Source organism: Talpa europaea, assembly GCF_964194135.1.
Source record: "Talpa europaea genome assembly, chromosome: 6".
NCBI lineage: Eukaryota > Metazoa > Chordata > Mammalia > Eulipotyphla > Talpidae > Talpa > Talpa europaea.
Window position 1 is genome coordinate 73,501,134 of NC_140072.1, and position 12,917 is coordinate 73,514,050.

Genomic DNA, 12,917 nt, shown 5'->3' on the forward strand with positions numbered 1-12,917 from the left:
TGGGTACAGTCAGAAGCGCAGGAGGGTGAGAGAATTCACCAGAGCCAGAGCGGGGAGCAGAGCAGGCAGAAGGACCGAAGTACACTGCTGAGGGGAGCAGCGGGCGGCAGGAGAGGTCTGCGCGCCATGTGGGATCCTCCTCCGGTGGCCAGGGAGCAGCCGGGGATCGAACCGGCGCCGCAGAGGCTGTGGGCAGCTTCGCAAACCCAGCGCTCAACCGCTGCGCCACCGGGGAGGCCCCAGGCAACCCATTTTGTATTGGGGCTGCCCTGTAACAGTAACTCTGGAAATCAGATTCTCTCTCTTCCCCCAAATTTCTTGTTGCTTGCCATGGATTATAGTTGTTTATTCGTTTTGTGACTATAAAGACTGTACTTTTTGTTGTCTGAGGTCTCTGAAGTCTCTGTTTTAATCCTCAAAAGAAAAAAAAAAAATTCACTACTGGCTTTTCCTCTCATACTTTTCCTACAAGACCTTAATTAAGCCCATTTGTTTTCCACCCAATTGTTATTTTTTGCCCCAAGAAGAAGGAGTTTGCTCATTTGCCTTTCAATGTTTTTGAGGTACATAGTTAAGCAGCTATTTTCCTTTCTTGACAGAGTTTGGGGTAGAGAAAACAAAAGTCCCATCAATCAACCCCTCCCCCACAGCCCACCCCTGACACACACAAAAACAGTTCGGAGGGACAAGGTTTGTTGGGCTCCCTCAGGACCACGTTATCACTCTGGGAATGAGATGGCAAGGGAAGTGGAGTTGAGGTAGTTAAAACACCACCAAAGCTCTCCTTCCTTGTTTTAGTGCTCTCTCCTGGCTACACATTTACTTATTTGCTGTAACTTGGACTGTGTTTGGTTCTAGTAAGGTAGTTTCTGATTTGTTTTGTCAGGTTTGTAAAAATGTTTTGTTAAGAATGGACCCTTGGGCTCCCTACTGTACTGATGGAGGACCAGAATAGAAAGACTGGAAAGGAGGTGCCCCAACCAGAACCTGACTCACAAGGAGGTGGGGGTAGAAGAAAAATAACAGGGCCATTAACCTAACTTAGAGGTCGTTACCCTTAGGCACCAGTGCCTTATCACAAGTCATAAGGCCCACGCTAGGGAGTGGTGCACAGACCTCATGGTAAAGATAGAGAGATTGGGCTCACCCTGGAATCTCTGCTCCCCACCCTGGAATCTCCTGTCCCTTCCTGATTTTGAATAGTTGTCCAAAATGGGCAAATCTAACAATCTGACCACTCACAAAGATGAGCCCCTCCCCACCAAAAGAAGAGGATAAAACCTCACGCTGCCCCCCATTAAGGGGCAGCTCTTCCTGCCAGCTTGTGTCTATGCAAGTGTCTTTTACTATCCTATCCCTTATCTAATAAACTTGTCCTTCAAAATCACTACCGTCTCTGCCTTGTGGAGAAACTAACCTCGTGCCGCTGAAACTGGAGCTCTGGCGAAACCTTTCCCAGAGTAAACCCAAGGACCCGCAACTCCACAAAAATGACATCAGTACCATTTTTGTTGCTATCACCCAAATTGATTCTTACACAACCCTTAAGACAGTTAACGATGAACATGAACAATGATGTAAAAAAAAAAAAAAAAAGAAAAAGAAAAAAGATAGTCACGATGAACTGAGGGCCCCAGAAAACTACCCTGTCCTGAGTCCCTTGGGTAATAAAATAGAAGCGTCACGATTCAAATCCATACTCATTCTACATCTTTTCTGTTATCTTATTCCGTATCTGGGGCATTTTATTCTTTCCCATTTATCCTCTACTCAAGGAATCCAGGTCACAATCCTCTAATATGGCAGATACAAATTTCTAACTGATTAGTAACACTGCCACAAACTTCAAAGTCATGAAATTCCAAACAAAATTCACTATCTTCGTATTAAAAAGTGAGAGAACAAGCCCAAATGAAGTAAGATCTTTAAATTTACTCAGCTGGATTTTTTAACTTAACACTTACTGTCCTGTTCCCACAATTCCAAGCCCTCCAGAAATGTGCTTTCTTGCTTTAAGCATTTATCCTTATCCCTCAATTGCAACATCCATCTTCTTTTCCCAAACTCCAACTTTGGAGTTAGCTTCTTTAGTCAAATCCTGCCCGAAAGATGAAACTGGGGAAAAGCCTGAATCTTGAGTTAATGCTGGAAGAAATTCGGTTCTTAGTGCGGCTTCAAGCCCAGCGCGGAGCGTCCTGGGGCTGCCCCGGCCTCTGGCAGGGCGCGGCCTGAGGAGGCTCCCGGCCGCGCTCCCAGCACCGCCCAGCCGCCCGGACCGCGGCTGCGCCCAGAATCCGGAAGCACCCGCACCCCACGGGCGTCAGCCGCCCGGAATTCCGTGTGCTCGGGCTTCGACGCCTGGAGAAGGCAGCGTCCACACCCAGGACCGCCGACTTTCCGGAGCAGGGTTGCCAGAGCCCCCGGCGCCCGTGGGGGCGCACAGCCTCGCAGGTGAGGGGGCGCTGCGGAGGGGCGGAACCGGCCGGGCTCGGGCGGGTGGGCACCCGGGGCTCCAGTTTTCCGGCCCGGAGGCGGGCCCCTCGGCTCCTAGCGGAGCGGGTCTCTGCGGGCCGTGCGGGGTCTCTGCGGGCCGTGCGGGGTCCTCACCGCTGCGACGGCTCCTGCGGGCCCCCGACGCGCCGTGGCCCCTGCCCCCTGGGGACGTGGGCGCGCCCTCCCGCGCGTCACCCGCCGAGCGACCCGGCGCTGGTCTCTGGGGAACCCGCGCGCGGACCCGGGTCTCCAGGGCCTGCGGTGCTGGGGAAGGTAAGGAGATGTCGGTAGAATGCAGGGGCCCTTATTTCCATCTGCCGAATATCCTGCTCGCCTTCTGAAAGTTAGGTTTAAAAGGAAACATTTGAAAAAGTACAGAATTTTGGTGCATAGCCAGGGAATGCAGTTTGACCTGTGTTTAGTGACACTGTCATAGAAACTCTCAGTGTGTGTGCCAAGTTCAAAGTTGACAACCTTGAAATCAGTTAAATAATTCCTGCTGAGTGACTCACGAAGAGATCAATGTCCCGCTCACCTTCTAGAGAAACAGAGCACTCAACTGTTCAACTCTGCCCTCTGAGGTTCTGCAGACTTGTTAAACTATTAAATTGACAAGAGAGATTAAAGGGAGAAAAACTAATTTCATATATATGTGGGAGTCCATCTAGAGGTGAGTGACCAAAAGCAGTCAGATAAAAGAAAGTTTTCTATGCTATCTTGAGCCAAGGAATGGGCTGGGGGCCTGGCTCTTCAAAGGGAAAGAGGGTAATTAATTCACAGGAAATAAGCAGGGCAGATGTTATTTGATGTAATCAGGTATTTCCTCTTCTGTACTGATAGATCACAAAAAAAATTATTTTTGATAATAACTCTCATTCTGAGCAGGCCCTTTATGGAAATGAGAGTGGTAAAAGTTCGTTTTTGAATCTGCTATATCTTACTTACCTTCACTCAATAAATCCATATGCCAAAATAGCCATTTAGGGGAGACTAGTTTTGAACCCTTTACTTCTATTAAAATTGTTTTCCAAGATGTTTAATGTTAAGATGCTGACATAAAATGCAAGATTTGGTATTGTGAATATAGTGTGATTTTAATTTTGATAACAATATAGTCCTTTATAGTATGTATACCTAGAAAAAAGCCTGGGATAAAAAAGCAAAACAAGTTGTTAACATGGGCTGCCATATTTTGAAAATATTTTGCAATTGTTATGCAGTTCTTTATGTTCTAGATTGCCTAAGATGAGCATGAGCTGCTTTTCCATTAGCTGAATTCCCAGGTCCTTCAGCCTGGCTTATTCTGTAGAGGCAGGGATTGTACAAAGATTGTTCTGGAAATTGTCAAGTGATTCTTTAGAGTGTTTTTTTTTTTTTTTTTTGACTGTTGGAGATTAAGGTCAAAATAGATTAATCTAAGTGGTGTGGTCTAATCTTTCATAATATACATCATCATCATTCCCATCTGCAAATGCTAGTTATGAATCAACTTAAATGTAAAATACAATAAACAAATGTGAAATTAGAAATGTTAATGTTATTGAAAGGAGGGGTTAAATCAAGGGACTTAAGTTTAACCAAACCTCATAAGAAAAAAGAAATATAACCTGCTAATTTCTTCATTCATTAGACAGATACTTCTAGGTCCTGGGTTGGGTCACAAGTGTGGGGAGGGGATCCGGAGGAGGAAGGTTCCGTGTGTGAAGATGCTTAGGTCCAAGCTTGGGGTTTTTCACACCCTAAAGAAAAATGCAGAGTGGAATGGGAAAGTAGAACTAAAGAGAGAGGCCAGGCCTTGACCCTGATAAGAAATTTTAATTTCATTTGAAATGTAATTTAAAAAAAAATTATACTCAAATTATAATATAGGGAGGAGATTAGAGGCAGAGGGGGCAACTTTCCTGAATATGAACATCAGCCCAAGGGATGACTTTTTACCCAGCGTTAACACACTGTCAGACATAATTCCAGTTTTTAAAAATTGATAAGTCATATTAAATTAAACCTAATGTCATTTGTTTCTTGTTAAATACACATAACATTTCTTTCAATTCAAGCTATGCTTTTCTTTCTTAGAATTCTTCTATATGTGGGAATGTGTGACAGTAAAAGAAATTAATTTCAAATGTCATTATATACATATAAACTTGCAATTTATAGCTATATATCTTTCAATCCATTAAAATATAAATTGTACATTTTTATTACTAATTGTTCACGTTTTCTCACAAATGGCTTAACAGAAACCACATAACGAGTGGGTCTCTGAATTTATAGAATTACATATATTAAAATTCCATGATTTTATTATCACATAATATTTTCAAATTTAGAAGTAAATTCTTCCATTTTTGTATACTGTGTCTGTAACTCAAGTCTGTCATGTTTTTATTAAGATGTATATTTTGAGTATATGAAGGGATTTTTGGGTGTCAAATTATTAACTATAAAGCTGAAGTCATTCTAAAACCAACATATTGCAAGCTTGGAAAATGTTCAGTGTTTGTGATTATAACATGATTGTGGTATCTTAAAAAAAAAATAATGCCTTATTATCCCACAGTTTGTTTGTAAAGCAATTCTAAATTTACTGCCAGTTTACTTCACTGAAAAGAGAATCATTAAAATCTATATAACTTGAACTTTTTCTACAGGATGGCCATAGGAATTTTTGCAAATTGTATCTTCTATTTGAAAGTCAAGCACTTACCTCGTCATCTGAAGAAAAAGCTACAAACTGACATTAAGGAAAATGGTGGAAAGTTTACCCTGTTGTTAAATCCTCAGGTATTTGCAAATTTCATAAGAAGTGTATACTAGACATTGTGCAGTGAGGGGACTCAGTTAGTGATAAGGAGAGTAAGTAGAGGAAGTTGACAGGAGAAAGTAAGGGAAAGCAAGAGAAATCGTTACATTACCATTTGGGTTGGAGAGAGGCAGAAACAGGAACCCCACTCCACCCACATCTCCAGCCCCAATTTCTGTTCCTGTGAGTAGGAAAATTCCACATGCCCTGTAAATCTGGTCTTACTAGTGCACAGCCAAAGCCATAAACAGAAATAATTTTAGACCAGTCAAATCTGTTCTTGCAGGAGAAATGTTATAGTGCACAGCAGTCACTTTTAGCACTCCTTAGTAACTCACCAGAATGTCAACACAAGAGTGACTGAAATTTGCATGTGGGATTTATAGGCGACAGAAGGAACCATGCCTATTCTTTTTGATGCTGATTCTTTTTGTACAAATGGTACAAACCATTTGTTTTATTTTAAGGGGGACAGAATTTACCTTTCCTCTTTCAAAATGAATGCTAGACCTGATAGTTTAGCTTTAGGATGTCACAGCTGGATAAAATCTTGAAAAGAATTAAGACTAACTTCTTTTTTAGCTACCACATTATAAGAAGTGAAATTGAAGTCCAAATTCATGAGGTCTCAGGCCTGCAAATGCAGGGCCTGCCTGTCTCTTGCTCCTCCTTTTGTTGGTCATTGGGGGGCTCACTTGGCTTGCCCTCCTGTACCACAGCTCTCGGCTTGCAGGTGGTATGCCTAGTTTGTTTTGTGCTTTTCCGTTTTTCCTTTGTGGGGTTTGTCTATTTTATTTATCTTTTTGAATAACCAACTTTTGGTTTCATTGATCCTTTGGATTGTTTTTTTAGTTTCTATTTCATTTATTTCTGCTTTATTTTTATTATTTCCTTTCTTCTGCTGGTTTTAGGGTTGTTTTTTTTTGGTTCTTTTTTTTTTTTTTTTTTTAAGATTTATTTATTTATTTATTTATACAAGCACTGGGTACAGTCAGAAGCGCAGGAGGGTGAGAGAATTCACCAGAGCCAGAGTGGGGAACAGAACAGGCAGACTGATGAAATACATTGCTGAGGGGAGCAGCGGGTGCGGCAGGAGAGGTTTGCGCGCCATGTGGGACTCTGGTTGGCCGGTCAGGGATCGCGGGATTGTTGAACCGGCGCTGCAGAGGCTGCAGTCAGCTTCTCAGCCCAGCGCTCAACTGCTGGGCCACTGGGGAGGCCCTATTTTTCTTTTTCTAGTTCTTTTACATGTGAGATTAGGTTGTTTCTTTGAGTTCTTTCTTGTTACTTGATGTGAGCCTGTATTGCTGTATTTTCCCCTTATTACTGCTTTTACTGCATCCCATACATTTAGGAACTTGGTGTCTTCCTACTCATTCAACTCAAAGTATTTTTTAATTTCTTCTTTGATCTTCTCTTTAGTCCAGCTGTCTTACAGTAGTGTGGGTTTCAATCTCCATGAAGTGGTAGGGTTCCTTGCTTTCTTTTCATGATTTATTTCTAGTTTGATGCCTTTACGATCAGAGAACATAGTGCAATGATTTTGATCTTCATGTATCTGTTGATGTTTGTCTGGTGGCCCAGTATGTGATCAATTTTGGAGAATGATCCATGCACACTTGAGAAAAATGTGCACTTAGAATTTTTGGGGTGCAGTGTCCTATAGATGTTTGTTAAGTACGTGGGTTCTATATCTTTTTTAGGACTCTAGTGTCTTTGTTTATTTTTTGTCTCATTGATCTGAGAGAGTGAGAGTGAGAGGGGTGCTCACGTCTCCTACTATGTATGTATTTTCTTTAATGTCTGTTTTAAGAGCTGATAGTAATTGTCTAATGTATTTTGGTGTTCCTTCATTTGGTGAGTATATGTTAATGATTGTTATATCTTCCTGATGTATAGTCCCCTTGATTATAATATAATGTCCGTCTTTGTCTCTTTTTACCTTTTTTAATTTGAAGTCTATTTCATCTGTTTTAAGTATAGCTGTTCCTGCCTTCTTTTTGGGTCCATTTGCTTGTAGGATTGTTTTGCAACCTTTACTTTCAGTCTGTGTTTATCTTTTGTAGTTGAATGTGTTTCCTGGAGACAGCAGAAGGTTGGATTTTGTTTTTGAATCCAACCTGCTACTCTGTGTCTTTTTATTGATGAGTTTAGTCCATTTACATTTAGAGTTAATATTGATACATTTAGAGTTGATATTGATATGTTGGCGTCTGTAGTTGCCATTTTGTTTGTCTTTTTGTGATTTTATTCCTTGCTTTATTCTGTTCTTCTTATTCATTTTTCAGTTGCTTTTGGCTTTAGGACTTCTTGTAGAATTTTTTGGAGTGGGGGTTTAGTTGTAATGAATTTCTGGAGTTTCTGCTTTTTTTGAGAAAACACTTATTTTTTCTTCATAGAGGAAGGAGAGCTTTGCACGGTAAAGTATTATTGGTTGGCATTTGCTATCTTGAAGTTTGTTGAATATGTCAGTCCATTCTCTTCTTGCCTGTAGTGTTTCTTTGTAGACGTCTGATGGCAGCCTGATTGGTTTTCCTTTATAAGTTATCTCTTTCTTCTCCCTTGTCAGTTTCATTATTTTTCCCTTGTCTTGGACTCTTGCGAGCTTTATTATTATATGTCTTGCTGTAGTTTTTCTTTCATTGTGGTAATTTGGTGTTCTTCTTACTTCTTGTATGTCTATATTCATCTCCTTTTTCATGTTTGGTAAGTTCTCTTTGATTAACTCCTTGAATTATTCAGTGCCTTTGTCTCTCTCCTCACCCTCTGGGATTTCTATAACTCATATATTTCCTTTCTTCATGATGTCAGATAATTCTTGAAGTGTTTCTTCATTCTTTTTCCTTTGTACTTCTCTTTCCTTTTCTTTTTAGTTCTTTTTATTTCTGTGTCTTCGAGTATTGATCCATTCTTCCATTTCATTCATTCTGTTTTCATTGTTTTTCCCAGAGTTCTTTATCTCCTCCAGTAATCTTTTGATCTCCTGCATTTCTTTCATTTCCATCTTTAGGAACTTAATTTCATTCTTCAGTTCATTAATTATTTTTCTCATTCATTCTTTTCCTTTTCATCTTCTTTATACTTTTTAGTCATGAAGATTTTAAATTCTCTATCTGGCCGGCAGAGAAGTTCTTCCATGTCGTTGTTGTTGGGTTCTGGTGGCTGATTTTCTTTTTGCAATGTGTCCTTTCCCTGAGGGCTTGCTTGGTAATTTGTATTTTTCCTTCTCCCTGTTTGCTTTCTAATTAGTTCTATGCGATGGTATGTTTTGCCGCTGGTGGTTGGGGGCATCTCTTTGGGGTGCTCCTTCCGGGGTGTGGGAAACTGTTTACCAGACTGGGTCCAGTACTGTTAGCCAAAATTCTACCACGGTGTTGATTCTGTGGCTATGTTGCTTGGCGCTGTCCCTTAAGATTTCCTCCCTCTGTATTTACTCAGTTCCAGAAGGGAATCTTGTAGTCTCTGCCTTCCAACAATCAGGTAGTTGGTGATTTGCCCCATGCTCTCCCAGTGTGGTGCCTACAGTTGTGCAGATCCCACACAACTTGGTGCCTTGGCTCTCAGTTCCAAGGCTCTCAGAACTGGAACACGGGCGGTCACACCATGCAGTGCCTGCAGTTATGGAGGGTCCCGTGCCCTCATCCCAAGCCGGCTCTCCATTCCAAAATGCGGGGGTCTCTTGGGGCCTTCAGCAGTCTCTGTCCGCGTGTTTGTTTCCTTACTAACTCCGTGTATATATATAGCCACCCTTTCTCAGGGCCCAAGGGTGTATCTTGAAATCCCTCACTTTAAACTATCAGGTAGTTAGTGATTTTGTTCTGATCACTAGGTGGTGACAGAGGCATTTCCTAGTAAACTTTCAGAACTGTGCTTCTGGGCAGGTCTCCGGGAAATGGAGGGGTGGTGGAGGGGATCATCCCAATACTGGCTCATGCTTGGTACTGTGCTTGCCCCAGGCCCCATCTGCCCACCTGTCACCTTCTGACATTCAAGGATGACTCAGGGTTTTTCTGTTGTTGACAAACTTTATCTCCTCCTTTTCAGCTTTGTGGGTGGACGAGGGGAGAGGGGATCTGGATCGATGTCTCTCTTTCCACACTCCCAACTCTCACCTTCCCCCTGCTTCTGTTGGGTCACCAATGCTGTCTGAAATGTCTGGGTCCTGCCAGGAACTTGCCACAGTCTCTCCCTTATCGGTTGTTTTTACAGGAGAATTTAGTCCTTGGTCCCTTCACCGCCTTGTTGGTGACGTAACAGGATTTTTTTTTTTAAGTGTAGAAATGTTTTGTTCTTTTAGTCTTTATGTATCTTTTCATACAAGTGCTAGTTGTTGAATTGTGTAAATATTTTGTGCTACTATTTGCAATAGGTAAAACCTGGAAACAACCCAAATGCCCCAAAAAATAGATGACTAGATCAAGAAGATGTGGTATATATACACAATGGAATATTATTAAGCAATCACAAAAGATAAACTCATGCCATTCGTAGCAATGTGGATGGAGCTAGAAATAATTATGCTCAGTGAATTAAGTCAGAAGGAAAAAAAAATCAGATGGTTTTACTCATAGCAGGAATATAGGGAAACCAAATAAGACATCAGTGTAAAAAAATAATAACAATACAAAACACAGCAAAGTAAAAGCAGACAGTTATAAATCAGAGACATACTACAGGGGAGGAGGAGAGAGAGGGATCAGAGGGAGCGAGGAGCACAGGGGACTGTGGTGACAGTGCACGGGTACATTGGTGAAGTGTATTCTATGGGGACTACACCTGAGGGAATGGGGGGAAGCAAATATTGTTGAAAAATGAACAATGATGTAGAAAATAAAATTTTTTTTAAAAAAACAATATAAAAATTATGTAAAAATATATAAAATAATTAAAAATAAATAAATAAAATTTAAAAAAAAATTGTGCCCAACTGTAAACACAGTTACTAAAAAGCATATTAAAATAAAATTTTAATTAATTGTAAGAGGAAATTATAAAGGAACTCAATGATGGTCTGAGAAGTTGGTGAATTGGTACAAGAGTTTGTTTTTCCTACCAACTCCCTTAGCAAATGCTAAGCTATTTTGAAATATCCTTTTCCAATTTTAGTTACTCTAATTATTTTTAATGTCATCTTTTTATGTCAGCAAAAATGAAATTCTTAGTATTTTTGTTGTTTATTGTATGAATTATAGCTTAGCTGTGTGCCAAAATTTTCAAATTATGCTATTGTAGAACAAGGTATGCAGTATCAGTGAATTATTAAGCTTAAATGATGCATATATAGATTGGTGTTGTTCTGCTCTACTTTTATTTAAAAATAATGTAATAAAAGTACAAATTACAATAAATACTAAATGTCTTTTGAGCCTCTCATTCCACCTAGGAAATAATTTTACGAGTATACAAAGATTTCATAGGTGAAGATGTTAAGTGCAGTATTGTTTATAGTAGTGAATATCTGGAAACAACCTCTAGGGCTGGTTAATCAGTCATGGCATGATCATATTCATACTTTTTAAAAACTGATTTTTTAAAACTTTTATGTGAGTGGAAATTATAATATTTATGAGCTTCAGAAGTCTGAGAAATATTATTACAAATTACTTTCCAATAACCTTTTTAAGGGTGAAAATTACATAATTAATACAAATTATTTAAATTTTGTTTTTACTAATGCAAAGTGTATGATTCTTTCTTTCTTTCTTAGTGCACACATGTAATCTTAGACAGTACTGATGTTCTCAGTCATCATCTACTAAACTCTATCCAAAAGAACCATATCCATATTACAAACCCAGATTTTGTATGGGAATCTGTCAGAGAAAGGAGACTCCTGGATGTAAAGAATTATGATCCCGACAAGTCACTGGACACCATACAACCTCCTGGTCAAGAGGAAAGCCATTCTGGTAAGCTTTTTTCAAGCACTTCATGTATTGTAGGTACAATAATAAATGTATTGGTGTATCAAAGATATTACAGTGAATGAATTGTCAGAAATACTATGCAAATAGACTTATTATTATCTCAAAAGATGGACAAGAAAGTAGTAAAGGCCAAAGACTATGTTATCAACAAAAATAAATTTCTAAATATGCAGTCTAGCGTGGTTAGATTCAAATGACTACAAAAATACTGATAATATGGGGAAAATTGATGTGTAATTCTAACTGAAGGAGATGAACCTTTGCATTAAAAAATTATCATCACAACTTAATAACTGGAAATTTTATGACCAGCATTATGCTAAAGAAGTTATTTCTGGGGCCTCCCTGATGGCAGAGGGGGTTGGGATGCAGCCTGTGGGGCTGTCTGTGGCCACTGCAATGCGGGTTTAGTCCCTGGCCAGGGAGCTACCCACATGGCGCGGCAGACCTCTTCTGGCTCGCCTGCTGCTCCCCTCAGCAGTGTGTTTCAGTCGGTCTGCCTGTTCTGTTCCCCACTCTGTCTCTGGTGGGTCCTCTCACCCGCCTCTGACTTGTGCCCCAGTTCTTGTATGCACGAATAGATGAATCTGTGTGAAAAAAGAGTTATTTCTGTAAGAAACACATCTCCTTTGTAAACTCAGATTTTATTTTGGAATCTGACCAAGAAGAACACCCTTGTATAGAGAAAAAATATACTCCTCAAGTGTAACATTAAAAATTAAGCCATTCTGATAACTACCAATTTATAGTAAGCACATGCTATGTGTTAGATATCAGTTAGATAATGTTTTGTTGTGGTGTAGCCTCTTTAAAAAATGATAGTCTGGCAATGCTGTCACCAGACTTTCCTGCTGTCTCTGAGAATGGTAGCTGAACAAAATAGGTAGAGTCCTTTCACACTGTGAACATTTTTCAGCATCCAAGATAATAAAGTCACATTCAGAATTACTACAAATATGCATCTGATCTTTGAAATCTTTTTTTTCCTGCTTTGTTAATGATTTACTTAGAGAAAATAGTTTCTAGTACATTAAAGAAAATATGAACAAAGTGTAAATGTCAGTAATGTTTCAGTGGACACTCTGTTAACTTAGAGGCATTTTTCAACATTGAAAACTCATCTTTATCATTTCACCAAAACTAATTAATTTTTTTTAAGGAGTTTTTTTTTAAAGTTTTATTTATTTTTATACAAGAGCTGGGGTATAGGCCAGATGCATGGGAGGGTGAAGGATTCACCAGACACAGAGCGGGGAGCAGAACATGCAGACGAAATACACTGCTGAGGGAAACAGCTGGCGTGACAGGAGAGGTCTGCCATGCCATGTGGCTTTCTCCCTGGCCAGCCAGGAATCGAACCTGCGCCGCAGAGGCTGTGGACAGTTTCACAGAGTTGCGCTCAACCCACTGCGCCAAAAACTAATTAATTTTAGACTGTGATTATCACTTAATATTGACTGGGACTTTTCTCTTTTTTTGGTGTTAACTTTTTAAAATTTATATTTACTTAAACATCCTTGTTGATTTTTTTTCACAATTTAGGATTTTCCCGTTAGGTGTAGTCACCATAGTTTCCCCACAACCAAAGCACCCAGAGTCCTCCACCATAGTCCATTGTGCTCTCTTCTCCCACCCTGTTTTCTACTCTTGCCCTCTCTTTCCAGCTTTCCCTTTCCTCCTGAATATCTCTG

The 12,917-nt window shown here is 40.1% G+C and overlaps 1 protein-coding gene across 1 annotated transcript in view; it reads left to right on the plus strand.

Annotated features, from left to right (window-relative positions):
- Window positions 1–5,148: 5,148 nt before the first annotated feature.
- PARP4 (poly(ADP-ribose) polymerase family member 4) overlaps window positions 5,149–12,917 on the plus strand; it is a gene marked incomplete at both ends in the record, with an annotated part of 143,334 nt that continues 135,565 nt past the window's right edge. The window contains 2 exons of the mRNA XM_084234863.1: window positions 5,149–5,280; window positions 11,007–11,208. Coding sequence (XP_084090989.1) covers window positions 5,149–5,280; window positions 11,007–11,208 — 334 coding nt within the window. The remainder of the gene's footprint in view (window positions 5,281–11,006; window positions 11,209–12,917) is intronic.